Below are 15,210 nucleotides of genomic sequence, written 5' to 3' on the forward strand. Positions count from 1 at the left end.
TGAGAAGCTATGACATCACACTTGCCATGGCTTTGGGTATCACTGGCTGGGAGTCAACTTCTCCATTTCTTAGCTGGAGGAGTGCCAACCCTAGAGGTGTAAATTCATAAACCTTTGTGACAATTTCCCAGAGACCATGTTCTCCCCACCCAGAGTCTGTGGAAAACAGACCACGCCTGAGTGTGACCCTCTCCCAGGCTGCCTATCACTGAGGATCCCAGTTTCAGCCCTTGACCCATGTCAACACGTTCATCTGTTGGGACAGACATCAGGTTGTTTGCCTCGTTCTGTGGAGAATATTTTCTTCCCTTTCTGATAAATCTGGCTCCTGAGGAAAAGTTTAGCTGTTTATCCGACATGTCTGGTACTTTTGGGCATCACTGGGATAGATTTCATGTCAGCCTCTTCCTGTAGTTCTATGGTCCTTGGGACTCCTAGACTCATTCTGGGTATGCCCTTGGGCCCCAGACTTGACTGGAATTCTCCATTGAAGACTTAAAAGTTCCAGGGATCTACAGCTACCAACATGGCCACTGCCCCAACCCCTGGGCCAAGCACATGCCCTGTGGACACAGAGCAAGCTCGAAGCTTGTCTTGGCACGGACATTAAACATTGATGAGAGTGCTGTCCCTGTTCCAGCTGAGTCAAAATAAAAGGAGGGAGGAGACATCAGCTCCGGCAACACAAGGAGGTCATCTGCCAGGTGGCTGCAGCAGCCGCTCAATACAGCTATAAGGAAGTGGCAACAAAGATGATCTATAGACATCAAGCAAGAGCATTTCCCCGGGGAAGCCTGTGCAGCTCCAGGCCCTTCCCCAGGCCACAAACTAGACTTTGTGCACCAGGCTTGTGAGAGGCTCTGAATGGGGCCGGATCTCTGTGGACAATGTGGGCAAATCAGGGGCTGGATAACAAGGAGCCTCAGGCTGGACTCAGAACAACCTCCTGATAACTGCCACAATGCTCTGGCATGAATCCCAGCGAGGCTGCCTTAGAATGAATGGTAGTCCCTGAAATTCACCCACGTCCTGGCCCTGATAATCTAATGAGATCACTGTGTTGGACACAGGACCTTGGCACGAATAATTAAGCTAAAGATCTTGCGGTAGGGTCACCTGGGAACATCTGGACAGGTCTTTAGCACGGCGAGAAGGCCAAGAGCTAAGAAGGCAGAGGTTGAGCCACGAAGCTTCAAGATGAGGAATACTGAGGCTGGTGGGTACACCAGAGCAGAGAGAGGCAGCAAAGATTCCCCCCCCCCCCCGAGCCATAACAGAGCTGACTTCTGTTGTTCTAAGTGCCCCACTTTGTAACACTGTATTGCAGACACAGGATAGCAAAAGCCAAGGGCCCCTGGAAGGCACTGTGGTAGACGACAAGACAAAGCTTAGTTTCAGTACCCTCACAGGGGGTCCTGCCGCGCAATTAGTGGTCTGCATTTCACGGAAGGGAAGCCAAGGCTCGGTACTCCTGGCCACTGCGGCTAGGTCGGAACTCGAATTTGGGTCTCTTGCATCCCTTACCCCATAAGGGAACCAGATGCCTCAGCCAGGTGGGAAGGAGGGACCCCTAAATTTCAGGCTGGAGAAGTGTCTGGCTTCAAAAGGCAAGGTCAGCCTACTGAGATGAACAAGCAAGTGCCACTGGCCAGAGGCAGAAGAGAGGACCCTCAACCCCCACTCGGGAAAGGGTTAGTGACCTCCCCCATCTGCCCTTAGGGAATACTGCTCTGGGGTCTTCTCTGACTGTGAAGGAAGGGTCCCAGTGCAAAGCAAGTATTGCCTAGGTGTCTCAGGCAGGCTCATATTGCCTGCTGCCCACACTGTCTCCAGGATTAGAGGCCTCAGGCAGACTGCAGACCTTCCCCGTTCCAAACATTGGTCCTCCCAATCAGCTAACAGAATGACCCTGCAAGAGCTACTTCTTCTCACTGGACCTCAGCATCCCTTTAGGGGAATGAAAGGTTGGCTTATCATGGAAAGGTGGAGCAGGCCAGACGGGGCTTTGGGGGCAGAGGACTCAGCTACTTCAGTGGAGCTGCTGGCCGTAGGGGTGTGGTCTGTGGTGGAGACAGTCTCTGATGGCTGACACCGTGACTCTGTAAGAGCTCCATAAGCTTGGAGCGACTGCCCCTAAGAGCGATGATCCACAGTTCAGGAATTCTGTGTGGCTTTGCTCAGGCCCGCTGTGGCCCAGCACAGGCTGCATCTCTGCCATGAGCAGAAGAATCAGATCCAAGAAGACAGACGACACTGTGCAATGAGAGGATGTGTGTGGTCTAGGACCAAAACATCTCCAAGAACTCATTGTGCTAATGGGGAATCCACAGCCAGGGCTCAGGCCTCCAGGGGCCCCAGCAGGGCAGGCAGGATGGGGCTGACCCAGGACGAAGGACACAGCCAAGCAGGTCAGCCAGCCCCCTGCACCTGTGTGAAAGTCTTTTCTGTCACGTCATGAGTCTGGGCAAATCTCTTTTTAGACTTTGAACTTTACATACCCAGAAATGCACAGCTATAAGAATTCCAATTCTTTGGCTTTGGGAAGCTATTTATTTGTGTGTGTGTGTGTGCGCGCGGGTGTGTGTGTGTGTGTGTGTGTATGTGTGTCCATCACCCTACACTCAAGGTCCTGCCTATGTTAGGTGAACTTCCCACCACTAAGCGGCAGCCGTGCCCTCTTTCTATTTTTAATTTTGAGATAGGGTCTCACTAAAATGCCTAGGCTGGCCTTGTACTCCCTCCATAGATCAGGCAGGCCTAGAACTTTAAATCTTCCTGCCTCAGCCTCCTGAGTAGCTGGAAAGACCAGTCTACACCACCATGCCTAGTGAGAGGGAATTTTTTTTTAGCACATGTATTTTAAAGGGCTTTGCTGAGATGTATATCAAGTGCACTGTACTTTGAAGTCTGACATGTGTACATCTGCAAAACCATCACTTCAATCAAGATGGTGGAAACATCTGTCACTCTCAAGCTATGATGCCTCCCTCCTTCCTGACCCCGAAACGGCTGTCCACCTGTTTCCTGTCCCTGCAGGCCAGTTTGCATTTTCTATAATTACACAGCACACTGTACTCTTTCCTGTTTGGCCTTTTTCATTCAGCACGATTGCTTTGGGTGTCACCTGTGTTTTATGCCAACAGTTCACTCAGTCCTTGTGTGCTGCGTTCTGTCCTATGCCACAGAGCTATGATTTGTTAGGGAGGGACCAGGCATTGAGCATCATCTCCCTAAGGGACCGCCTTGGACATTTAAACAAGTCTTCATGGAACAGCGTGTGTTTATGCTTACGTGGTGAGGACACCCTAAGACACTGCCACATGCTTTTCCAGAATGGCTACAATGCGTTCCAAACCCAACTGCTGGTCAGATGTTTTTGTCCCTGTGATGAATACTCCAACAGATTAAAGGAGGAAAGATTTATTTAGCTCATGGTTTCAGAGGTTTCAGTCTCATAATCAGCTGATTCTGTTTCTGGGATCGAAGGGAGAGCATGATGGTGGGAGGGTCTGGCAGAGCAGAACTCTTTTCCTAAGGATGGCCAGGAAGGATGTGGGAGAGGGGAGAGAGAAAGAGGAGAGGCAGGGACAGAGTGGGACACAAGAAAGCAAGCACAGCCACAGTAACACACTCCTTCCAACCAAGCCCCTTCTAATTTTGCCTACCTCCTGATAAAGCCAGAACCCTGAATCCATCAAGGGATCAGTCTATTATTGATAACATCAGAGGCCCCAGGATTTAATCACCTACTCTAGAGACCAAGCCTTTCGAACATCTGGACCTCGGAGGGACACCTCAGATCCAAATCACAACCCCTCCCAGTGTGGAGACTCTCTCCCTAGCCTCCCCCTAACCCAGTGTCTCCTGCCTTATGCTTCAGCTTCTTCTAAGACCCCCCAGACACACCAAGAATCCTTATCTTCTTATTCACCACTTTTGTTCCTGATAACTAGCCTTCCAATTCTTTGGTCATTTTCAAGGTTTTAACATGAAGGAGACATTCTTTGCCCAACCTGAGCATGCTGGCAGGCCACCACTGCCCCTGTTGGAGGGGAATCCCCAGGATAGGTTTTAGACTCTGGATCTATCGACCCTGCTCTGGGGAGGAAGGACCTAACAGGAGTGCTGACTTAGTGTGGTCACAGGCTCTGGACACAGCTGGAACTGGGTAGCCAACACATGATGTTTGTTCCACAAACCCGGTACACCGTTGCTCCAGGGATGCCCATTGTGGCTGCCCTGATGGCCCACATTTGCTGTGCTGGGTACAGCTCTCTTTTGCTGAACCTACTGTAGGCATCCTACCCAAGCAGGCCGGCTAAGGAAACCAGCATTAAGTAGCATCAACAGAACATTAAACAAAGAGCAAATGATTTACAATAAATTATGTAAATGGTGTCGGAGCCCTCAAACAAGGCCAAGGAGCAGGCCTCAGCGGTGGCTGGGCAGGCACATGATCTGCTACCACCCGCCTCTGAAGCTGCAGCAGGGTGGGGTTGGGGGGGCCCAGGTGCCGACCTTTGTTACAACTGGATGAGGGCATCCCTAGAGAGGCAGTTCAAATATTTGACAGTTGATGACTTAACTCAGCTAACTGTAAAGATAGAAAACACCCCTGGGGATGACTGTATGAAAGAGAGATGAGTCAGAGACAATGCCTAGACTCCCAGGTGGCCATGGTCTTTGCAGCCCTGGATCCTGCTGACCTCAGACTGCTCACCTGGCCTCTTTACCTGCCTATGTGGGCTCTAAATTGGTCAGTCTCTATAACAAAAGCCAAGCTATAAAGTGTTACCCACACCCCCACCCTTTTAGCAGGAGCCCAAGCCTGACTCCCTATCCCTTGGTGCCCTCCTAGGAGTCACTGGGATACTTTCACCCTCTGACTGCCCCAGCTGTTATTCCAGTGTCGCAGGCAGTGGCGGCCCTCTCTGGCAAGCTCTCTCCCCAACTCTCTTGGCCCAAGTGACCACCGCTAGCCCTAGGGTCTCACCCAGGCTGGATATCTGAGGTTAGAGGAGCTAAGAAGCAGGGCCACATGCAAACACACTTCAGGGCTGCCTCCAGAGTGTGTGGTGCCTTCTCTGGGTATTAGGACAGTGTCTGGAGACTATGGAGCCCTTCCCAGAGCACTGATGTCTTGAGTCTTGGGGCAGCATGGGAGTCTGTCTGACTGGTGACTAAGGGATCTACCTTGTGTGCCTCTGGGCATCCATCACTCTGTGGAAAAGGTCCATCTCGGGAGGAAGGAGCTCTATAAGTGAGTCTTCAAGGGTCCAGCCCTCCCTTTCTGGCCTGGACAGGGCACACCATCAGCAGGGCCTGGCATCTGCCTGTGTTTCCCGCAGGCCCTCCAATGCCTGCAAGCTCACAGCCTGAGCTGACTTCCCAAGGGTCCAGCCCATTTGGCTGGCCAGATGTTTCTGCAGCTTGTCTCCCAACTTTCAGAACTCCTGAGACCTCAAGGACCCACAGGACAGGCTGCAAGCCTTGATCCCTTACCTAAGATAACAGCTACTCCAACCAGCTCCCATAGAGGCTGCACCCCAAGGACTCCAACTCATCCATGGATATTCCAGTCCAGCCTGCCCCTTTCCTGCAGTGCCCACAGCCTCACAGACACAAGATTCCTTCGAGATAAACGCTGTGGGCTTCAGCATGTTCAGTCACCGTCACCCTCTCAGACCCCTTCACCGCTCACCCACTGCTGTCACACCTCTTCTGGAAGCCACAGCTGGCTGTGTCTCTGTGTCTTTACACGTTCTGATAACTTCATATACACAGAGCCATGGATACTGTCTTCTGTGTTTGGCTGCTTTGAGGTAGGGGCATTTTCATGAACTGTCCCATATGTGTTGAGGCTCCACCTTCTAAATGATGTCTGACCATGCGGAGAGGCCACATCCCACTCATATCTATGTCTACTGAACATTTGACAGTTTTTACCTCCGGGCTGCTGTGAACTGTGCTGCTGTGGCTGTTCATGAGCACATTTCTGTGTGGGCATGCTGTCACAGTTCCATGCTTAACTGTCCTCAGGCCTGCCATCTTACCTTCGCTTGTCATTTGATTGCGAAAACATTTTCCAATGCGGGTGATTCAGTTCTCAGGTCAAAATATTTGTGCAAGGCCACACAGCCAAGATGTGATAGAGCTGGGTCCAGCCCAAAGATTAGCATGGTCCACTGCTTGCTCGGAAGGTCCATTGCTACATGGGGGCCCAAGCTGGCCACCAGCACCTGGACACCAAGCAGAGCAGTGTTGGCCTGGTTTCCAGATAACACTGGGCTAGGACAGACCTTTAGTGACAGTGGCCTGAGGAAAGCATTTACTTGCTTACAGAGAGCAGAAAGAATGGTACAGGGAGGCAGCAAGAAGAAATAGCCTTGCTGATCTGTAGGGACGGACATCATGACAAAGTCTTAGACTGTAGGAACAAAGCTCTCCACCCATCCTGCTCCAAGTCCAGCTCACAGACCAGCTAGCAGGGAAGCAGGGTGTCTGAGTTAGTTACTACTGCTATGCCAAAAACCATAATCAAAGGCAACTTGGAGAGGAAAGGGTTTATTTCACTCACAGTTCTGTATAACAGTTCAATCATCAAAAGCAGTGAGGGCAGGAATTCGTGCAGGGCAGGAACCTGGAGGCAGGAACAGCTGAGGGGTGCTGCTTACTGGCTTGTTTCCCATGGCTTGCTCAGCCTGCCTTCTTACAGAATACAGGCCCACCAGCCCAGGGGTGGCCCCATTTACAATGGGCTGAGCTCTCCCGCATCAAACACTAATTAAGAAAATGCCCTCAGGGTTCCCTACAGCCAGATCTTCTGGAAACATTTTCTCAATTGAAGTTCCCTCATTTGATGACTCTAGTTTGTGTCAAGCTGACATAGAACTAGCCAGTACAACTAACTGACCCCTTTGCCAACTTGACAAGCAAACACATCACATTTCAATTAGAACCTTTCTTTTTTCATTTATCCCAAGATAGCATGTTAGCATTACTATACCAATATAAAACATAAAAGTCCCACCGTTTTTACAAATTCAAACACATTAAAATGTTAAGTCTCTTCAAAATATCCATTCTCTTCGAAAATCCAAAATCTCTTTTAAAAGTCTTTCAGCTGTAGGCTATTGTATGGCAGTCCCACTCAGAACAAAGCAAAACCAAACTCTAACCATGTAAATAACTCAATACCCAATAATCTGGGGGTTCACTCATGATCTTCTGGGTAGCTTGCGTCACTTCTCTGGTTCTGTCCTCTGCAGCACACACGGCTCTGATTGGCTCCACTCAACTACTGCTACTGTTCTTGGTGGTCTTCCAATGGTGCTGGCATCTCCAAAACTGCTGGGGTCCCTTGCTGCGACTGGGCTGCACTTTCACCAATAACCTCTCCTGGGCTCTCTTCAGGGACTCCAACCCTGCGACCACAATGCCAAGCCTCAATTGCTCTCCATAACCCCTTCGTTCCTCAAAACCAGTAGCACCTGGGTGACTCTTACGTTACCAAGTTTGGCTGCCAGCAGGAGGTACAATCTTGGCTGCTTCGGGAGCACAGCTTCCATCTGGAACTTGAGCCAGGCCTCCATCTGCACCGCTCTCAACAATCTTAGCTTCCAAACTCTTACTAAACATCCCACTGACCACTCAGCACTCAGTCGCCCGAAAGTCCTTTCATAATCCTCCCCAAACTACGGTAAGTCACAGCAAGACCCCACTGTCTAACTTGTCTTAGTCATGGTTATTCTTGCTGTGATGAAACCCCATGACCAAAGCGACATGGGAAAGAAAGGGCTCCTTATAGCACAGCTTCACATAACAGTTCATCGAAAGCAGTGAGGACAGGGATTCACACAGGGGGCAGGAGCGGATGCAGAGGCTGTGGAGGGTGCTGCTTACTGGTTTGCTTCCCATGGCTTCCTCAGCCTGCTTTCTTATAGAACCCAGGGCCACCAGCTCAGGAGTGGCCCCATTTACAAACCCCCAAAGTTGATGCAGGTCCTCCCAAGTCAATCTCTGATGAATAAAAAGCCCTATAGGCTTGCCTTACAGCCTGATCTTATGGAGACATTTCCTCAACTGAGGTTCCCTCTTCTGATGATTCTAGGGTGTGCCAAGTTGACATGAGACTGGCCAGTACACAGGGCCATCTCAGGAACACTCAGGGAATAGACTATCCCCTGTGCCCTGCCTGATACCACTGTCCCAGACACCCTCCTTCCAGAGACATAAGGAGGCTAGAACTGGGGCAATGTTAGCATCCCCAGCCCACACCCCAGAGATGCATGGGGCATCAGAGTTGCTTGGCATCCTTAGAGAAGGCAGGGTGTGGAAGCAAGATCCCCAATTCTATTATAGCTCAGTGGACACCTGTATGAGGCTGCCCACCTGCTTGGTGATCCCATCAGCCTCTCTGAGTCCCAAGGTTGCTGTGCTATCACTCACCCATGCAAAAAACATCTCCCGTCCACCTACCTGAGGGAGAGGAATGTGCCTGGAATCAAGGCGCAGCCTTATACATACCCACATAGAACCTGCAGGCACACCTGGCCTAGTAGACATATAGGTGACCGCTACAGGGCTGGGACGCTGGGTGACAGAAGCTTTGGTTTCAGGAATCCAAGAGGATCCCAGGCCCTCTGAGTTTAAAGGACCTAACTATAGGTGAAGCCAGGTCTGGCAGCCTGGCAGGGCCATTGTGACACGCAAAGGGTACCTGTGGTCTGATAGAGATGGTTAGGAGGAGATAGGATAGTGGGTGCCTAGGCATGGATATTCACTCATTCACGGAGGATGTAGGTCCAAACTCCAAGCTCAGACTTGATCCAAGAAGCATGGGAACCACTGGGATTTTTAGGAGGGCCATAGGTATATGGAGCAGAGAAGAAAGCCACATGAAGCTGAAATGGAAGGTCTTGAGGATCTGTAGCCAAGTCAGGGTGGGTGCCAAGAGCACCTTCTGAGCTGGATAGGTGTCCACAGGCTGTGGTGAAGGCACTCCTACTGCTGACTGCCCTGTGGGCCACCCTGCCTTCAGCTGACCTTCAGCTAGGTGGAGGGACCAGTGATCCCCAGTGTCATAGCCCTGAGGTTCTCATCGGCTCAATTCCTAGGTTATGCGTTCCCCTTGCAGTCCTCAACTCTTTGTCAAGCAGCTCTACACACACACACACACACACAGAGAGAGAGAGAGAGAGAAGAAAGAAAGAAAGAAAGAAAGAAAGAAAGAAAGAAAAAAAGACAGAACCAAAATTTCCAGAGGCCTGAAGGATTTTTAAATGCATCAGAACACTCTGTATGGTTTAATTAAACAATTTTAACGCCAACTTCCAAGTTGTCCTATGCTTGTCTCTCTCATTCCTTGCTCACCACATGAGCGTATTATGCATTCATTGTTTTGAACCCGATTTTCTCATCTCATATCTGAGTAGTGTCTGCTTTTCATTTCCTCTCCTAAAGGCAAGTCTGTGTCACGTGGATATGCTCACGCCTGCAGCAAAGCGGACATCAGCAGGCTGATAATGGATGCTCAGGTGTGGAAGGCCACTGCAGATGACCACTGCCACAGGATGCTGAGCAGAGTTATCAGCCCAGGGACATGGGACCCTGTGAGGGCATAGCCGGTCCTCGGGAGGCTTGACAGAGCCGGAGGAGGAGGAGACACGGAAGATGTTCCCTAAGGGGTATATCACTCTGTAGGTGTCCCTGCAGCTCTGGGTCCTGCTGGCTGTGGGCACTGTCAGACCATTGATTTCTTTCAAATAATGGTTCAAAAGTCCACAGCCAGGCCTGGGGAAATGGCTCAGTCACACACACACACACACACACACACACACACACACACACACACGTCCAGGGGCCCTTCCCCTTCCACAGAAATTTGAACAGCAGTGTGTAACAGACATGGGTGAGACAGCCCTCAAATCTAGGGTGCAGGAAGCTCCCTCCAGGCTCCACAGGGCCCAGCAGAAAACCAGCGCTGGCCCTCTCCTTGCATCTTACTGCTGACCTCTGCAAGGATGTGTCCTGCTCTGGGGCATCCTCCCACTTCTCCACCATCTCTTGGTTTCCACAGCACCTTTGCATCGGGGCCTTGAAGCCTCCAGCCCTCTGATCCTCTTCCCTTATCCCCCAGGAAGCCTATCTTCTCAGTGACATCTGAGGCGCTTGCCCTGGCCAACAGATATTTATCTGCTCCATCTTTGCACGTGTTCATGGCCTGCCTCCCACTGGAATGGAGCTCCCAAGATAACATGTCTAGTGGTCACCCCAGCTGTACCTCTGCTTGAGCCCCTCTGCTCATGCCTTTCAGCTCCAACTGGGGCCCGCCACCCTATCAGTAAGCTCTTGCACTTCATCTTAACCTTTAACAAGGGGTGTAAGGAAAGTGGCAGGCTTACCAGCAACCTTGTCTAGGACCCTGCTTTGGTATGATTTGCCTCACTTGGTCTGTGCTTCTCTCAGCTGTATTCAAGACTCTCCCGGGTCCCTCTCCTGGGTGGCTAGGTCCTTAATTGCTCTTCGAGGACCTTAATTATGAGCCGCAGCCACCCACTGGTAAGTAGGAGCATTAAAATAGAGTAAATGTTTTCCTTTTCTTGAAAAGTTCATATATACAAGATGAGGTGCTGTTGGGCCCAGGGGCCTGCCCCGCCTGGACCAACATACAGAGGATAGAGTCCTTGCTGTCCACCACCTCCCTCCAGCCTGTGCCCTTCCCAGGCCCGGTGGTGAGGTCTCCCCAGAGCCCCCCAGCCACGCATGGGAAGCTCCACTTCTCTGCAGTTCACCCTGCCAGGGGCCCATCCAGGCATGGGTTTGCTTATGTTGCTCTGGCCCTCCAAAGAGCCCAGCTGCCCCAGGGCAGAGAAAGGGTGGCTGCTCTTTGTCTAGGACAGGAGTGGTCTTTCCCAGTAACACCGTGAAAGTGAAGGTGAAAGAGCCCCTTGTTGGTTGAAATTTGAGTGGATACACACCTAGGAGCTGGAATTTTATGACCCTAGAGCGGTAATTATGAGAAAGCAAAAAAACCCTGCATAAATTCAGCGGGAGGGAGGGAGCAGCCCCTCTGCTCATGTCTTCATGGGACCAGGATCCTGCAATCCCTGGAGTATAAAGGGGCGGGGAGAGGGCCAGCGACATGCTTAGGGTATACCCTTGGTGAGCCGGTGGGTGCTGGGAGACTCCATTCCGCTTGCGCTCTTTCACCAGGTCCTTCCGTGCGCCCCAGTCTCCACGAAAGAAGGGAAGGGGGATGGGCACCAGCAAGTTTGCGGAAACTGGGAGGAGTGTGAGGGAACTGCGTGCCGGAGCACCCGGGCTGCCCCAGGACAATCGGTGTCGCGTCTCGCGTCGCGCCCCGCGTCGCCCATGCGCCCCAGGACACTGGCGCCCCGGCACACCCAAGACACACGCGGTGGGGGAAGGGCACGCGCCTCGCGGCCATGGTCACGGCGTGCCTCCCACGCCTGCTGAGCCCCGCCCCCTAGCCGACCCTAGCAGTGAAGGGAAGGGGCGGCGCGCGAGGAAAGGAGGGGGTCCCCGCCTGCTCCGCGCCCCCGCAGTGGGGGCGGGGAAGGACGTTGGCGCCGCTTCCCCCGCCCCTCGCCCGAGCATCCCTGCGAGCGCCCCCTGCTGCCGTGTTCTCCCACGAGATGGTATGGGGCGGGAGGAGAGGTCGGGGAGTGGGGCGCGGACCGGGTTCGCCCAGTCCTGGACTTGGGGCAGGCGGGGAACCGGCACCAGAGAAGCACGGACCAGGAGGTGTGGGATAGCTTGTGTCTGGGTGGGGGCGGGACGGGCTGATGACCCCCGCCCACTCTCCCCGTCCCTATCCTGGTCCCTGCGGGTCGCCCCCGGCCCGCCCCGGCCGCACTGGCCCCGCCCCTTGGGCCGCCCCCGCCGCCCCGCCCCCCGTCACTGCTCACTCCGAAGTTTCCTGCGCTGTGCACGGACGGGCTCCAGGGCTCGCTCGCTCGCTCGCTCGCTCTGTCTCCGGCTCGGCCGCGCCCCCGGCCCGTGCCTGCGGTCCGCGCCCGCCCCGCCGTGTATTTAGCGGTTTTCCGCATCTGGACACCGTTGCTGTTGCTGGGCGGGCCGGAGCTAGAGTCTCCGCGAGAGCTGGTGCCGGGTGGGCCGGGGGCGCGGGCCCAGGAGGCGGTGCTGGCCCAGCTCCGGGCTCCGGGCTGGGTCCCCAGTGACAGCGCCGCCCCGGGTATGCCCGCGGGGACGCCGCTGGCCACCGGAGCGAGGTGAGACGCGGCGGGTACGCGCGCTTACTGCGCGCCTGGGACCCTTTGAACTTGAGCTCTGTGGGCTCGGACCCCCTAGGGCTCCCGCAGCCCTTCGCCTCGGCCTTGGGGGTGGGGCTGCCAGCCTTTGCCGGCGGGAGGGGGCGGGAGGGGGCGGGGGGCGCATTTGTCTCTAATAAGGAGAGACAAAGACATCCCGGCGGCCGCGGCTGTTCCCGCAGCTCCGCTCCGCCTCAGGCGGGGCGGGGGCGTCGTTCCTGGGCCAGGGTCACCGCCTGCCCTCTCTCCGCAGGTGCTGCCCTCCGCTACCATGACCGAGGGCACTCTGGCCGCGGACGAGGTCCGGGTGCCCCTGGGCGCTTCGCCTCCGGCCCCTGCAGCGCCGGTAAGGGCTTCCCCAGCGAGTCCTGGGGCGCCGGGGCGCGAGGAACAGCGAGGATCCGGGTCCGGCGTGTCGGCTCCCGAGAGCCCAGCGACCGAGTGTGGTGCGGACCTGGGCGCCGACGAGGAACAGCCCGTCCCATACCCGGCACTGGCTGCCACGGTCTTCTTCTGCCTCGGGCAAACCACGCGGCCGCGCAGCTGGTGCCTCCGACTGGTTTGTAACCCATATCCTTACAGGGTTGGCAGGGCGCTGGGGGCTGGGGTGTGGGACTCCTTCTGCGTACGCCCTGTGAACCCCGTCTTGTGGGATCCGGCGCGGGCTGGGTAGGGGTGCGAGGGCAGCGTTCTTCTCAGAGGTGGTAGGGTTACGCCTCGGAACTTGCTGGTGTGATCTGGGTTCAGAGGCAGCTCGGGACGGGAGAGTATGGGCGGAAGCAGCGAGGATGCCGCCGGCTTGGAAGGGAATGAAAGATAGTTGTTAACTCCTGCCGTCCTGCCGTCGGAGAGGGGGAGATGGGAATCCCCGCCTTCTTAGCTTTCCAAAGGAACACCGGAGCCTAGGTGAAGCCCCTCTCTGGAGACTGGGAGGCCTGAAGGGGAGAAAGTTTTTCACCTGCTCTGTGGGCGCTGTGTTCCAGGCAGGGCTGGTCCCTGGCTCTTTCGCGGAGAGCCAGGGACGTTGGTTGAGAACTCAGCCTTTAAGGCTGAAGTCTGTTCAGGGGCTGATTTAAGTCAGGCACAGCTGGGGTTAGGGGAGCAGGGAAGCAGCTAGCTTTGAACCCGACCCCCTTCTCCACAGTTGCCTGACTAGAGAGGGAGGGATTGTGCCTTTTTAATTTTCTTGGCCCCAAGGCTACAGACTTTCACAGAAGCTTCCAGAAAAGGGTTGGGTCAGTGCTGGAGGCATTTTTGGGGTGAAAAAAAGAGGCTCCTGGCCACTGAGCAGGTGGCCTTTGGGGGACTGCCCTGGCAGGCTCTGAGGAGGAGCTGAAAAAAAAAATGCCTGGTATTGCTTGCTCCTTACCCCTCCCCCAGCAACTCAACAGAGCTGGTCACCAGGGTAGGCTGAGCTGTGGGTGCTGCTGCTGCCTTCCTGGGCTGGGTGGGTGGAGGGCCAGGGAGTTGACATGGGCCCATAAACACTCTTCGGGAGAGTCGGAGGCAGAGGCAAAATGAGCAATGTGTGTATATGTTTCTCTACCTTGTGTGTTTAACTGTATAAATATTAAATACAAAAGAGAAATCTGTACCAAAAAAAGTAATAAAGCCCGTGTTTCTTTTCACTCCAATCCAAACACTGGGTGAGTCAGATTTTTCTCTGCTTATAAAGGAGGATGGTGGTCCCAGGGCTATGGCTGTGGCCTACTCTGAGCCAGGTTGGGCTCATGCCTGCCGTCTTTGTCCTCTGCAGTTGACTGTGGTGACTGCCGGTGGTGGGCATCCTCTGGGTTGGCTGGCCCTCTGTGCAGGAGCAGGGTAACCTTGTGTGCCGGCTGTCAGTCTGTCCCCTCTGCAGGATTTAGACTGGAGGTGACTGGGTGATTGGTTTGGTGGAAAGATGATGTGGCTGGGAGTGGTGGTGGGCCACTGGGCAGTGCCACTGTGGAACTTGGAAGGGGACAAAGGCCAGCCCTGTGTTAATACCTGAGTTTGTTGTTTCCAAGCTGGACAAACTAAGGGAGTGGGCCTCAGCTTGCTCTTCTGACAGCCAGGATCTGGCTGCACTGGAGTCTGAGGCTGACCCTGGTTCTTTAGCTGCTGTGTCCCTGAGGACTTCTAACAAGGTTGTTTGTGTTGCAGCATGCCGGGAAGGTGGGGATAAGATGTCTCGTGTAGGTAGAATGAGTCCTCAAGGGTTGTGGAAATAATATCGCCACCTGGCCTGAGCCAACTTTATGACCTAAAGTGGAAGATGCCCTTGTAGGCCTAACAGAGAATCAGGTGTTATCAGCACTGGAAGAGAGGGCAGGAGGGTGAGGAGAGCTCTCAGCTGGGGAAGAAAAAGGCCAGGCTGTCCCTGCAAGTGAGGCCACCAAGGGGAGAAGGTCCTCCTCCTGCTCTCAAGTAAGTCTCTGTCTTGGAGCTGCTGGCTGTGCCTGCAGCCCTGCCACACCCCCATTTTCTTGCTATGTGTACCTCAAGACACAGCTAGATTCTCTGACTTCCGAAAACCAGGGATTCCGCGTATCCCAAGCTAGGGAGATGCCCTACACAAAGAGGTATAACCTGGTTTCCTAGGTTATATGGCCGTGTCAGCACTGTGCATCTGTCCAGTGGGGTGGGTTCACTAGAGCCCTGGCCACATGGGGATGGTCTGACCCCCAGCAGATGCCAGGCTCTGGAGTAGGGGTGTGAACCTGGGCCCCACGGAGATCCTAAAATAAGCTGCATGCCTGGACAGGCGGGAGATCAGCTTACTGGGGAAGCCCGTGTGGGCCGAGGCTTTCCAAGCTCTTTGAGGCTCTTTACATTCCTGGGAGTTGGGAGGAGTGGCTTTGTATGAGGCAGGGGAGCCCCGGCTGATTGGCATGGCCAGAATTTCTACAAGGGACTGTGTAGTGTCCTGTGGCTA

General features: G+C 54.2%; 2 protein-coding genes across 2 annotated transcripts in view; one reads left to right on the plus strand and one right to left on the minus strand.

Annotated features, from left to right (window-relative positions):
• Positions 1 to 12,058, minus strand: part of Tekt4 (tektin 4) — a 42,650-nt gene extending 30,592 nt beyond the window's left edge. Inside the window, exon 1 of the mRNA XM_060363965.1 lies at positions 11,931 to 12,058. The gene's annotated coding sequence lies outside the window, so the exon portion shown is untranslated. The remainder of the gene's footprint in view (positions 1 to 11,930) is intronic.
• Positions 12,059 to 12,117: 59 nt separating this feature from the next.
• On the plus strand, positions 12,118 to 13,888 carry LOC110548658 (voltage-dependent T-type calcium channel subunit alpha-1H-like). Its single transcript, XM_060363968.1, has 2 exons — positions 12,118 to 12,254; positions 12,547 to 13,888. Exon 2 carries the CDS (start codon positions 12,565 to 12,567, stop codon positions 12,964 to 12,966), a length of 402 nt encoding a protein of 133 aa, XP_060219951.1. The 5' UTR covers positions 12,118 to 12,254; positions 12,547 to 12,564; the 3' UTR covers positions 12,967 to 13,888.
• Positions 13,889 to 15,210: the final 1,322 nt, after the last annotated feature.

This window comes from Meriones unguiculatus, chromosome 11 (genome assembly GCF_030254825.1).
Source record: "Meriones unguiculatus strain TT.TT164.6M chromosome 11, Bangor_MerUng_6.1, whole genome shotgun sequence".
Classification (NCBI taxonomy): domain Eukaryota; kingdom Metazoa; phylum Chordata; class Mammalia; order Rodentia; family Muridae; genus Meriones; species Meriones unguiculatus.

Bases quoted from the DNA above. Each gene is read 5' to 3' on its own strand.
- LOC110548658 (XM_060363968.1), top strand. From the start codon at position 12,565: ATGACCGAGGGCACTCTGGCCGCGGACGAGGTCCGGGTGCCCCTGGGC.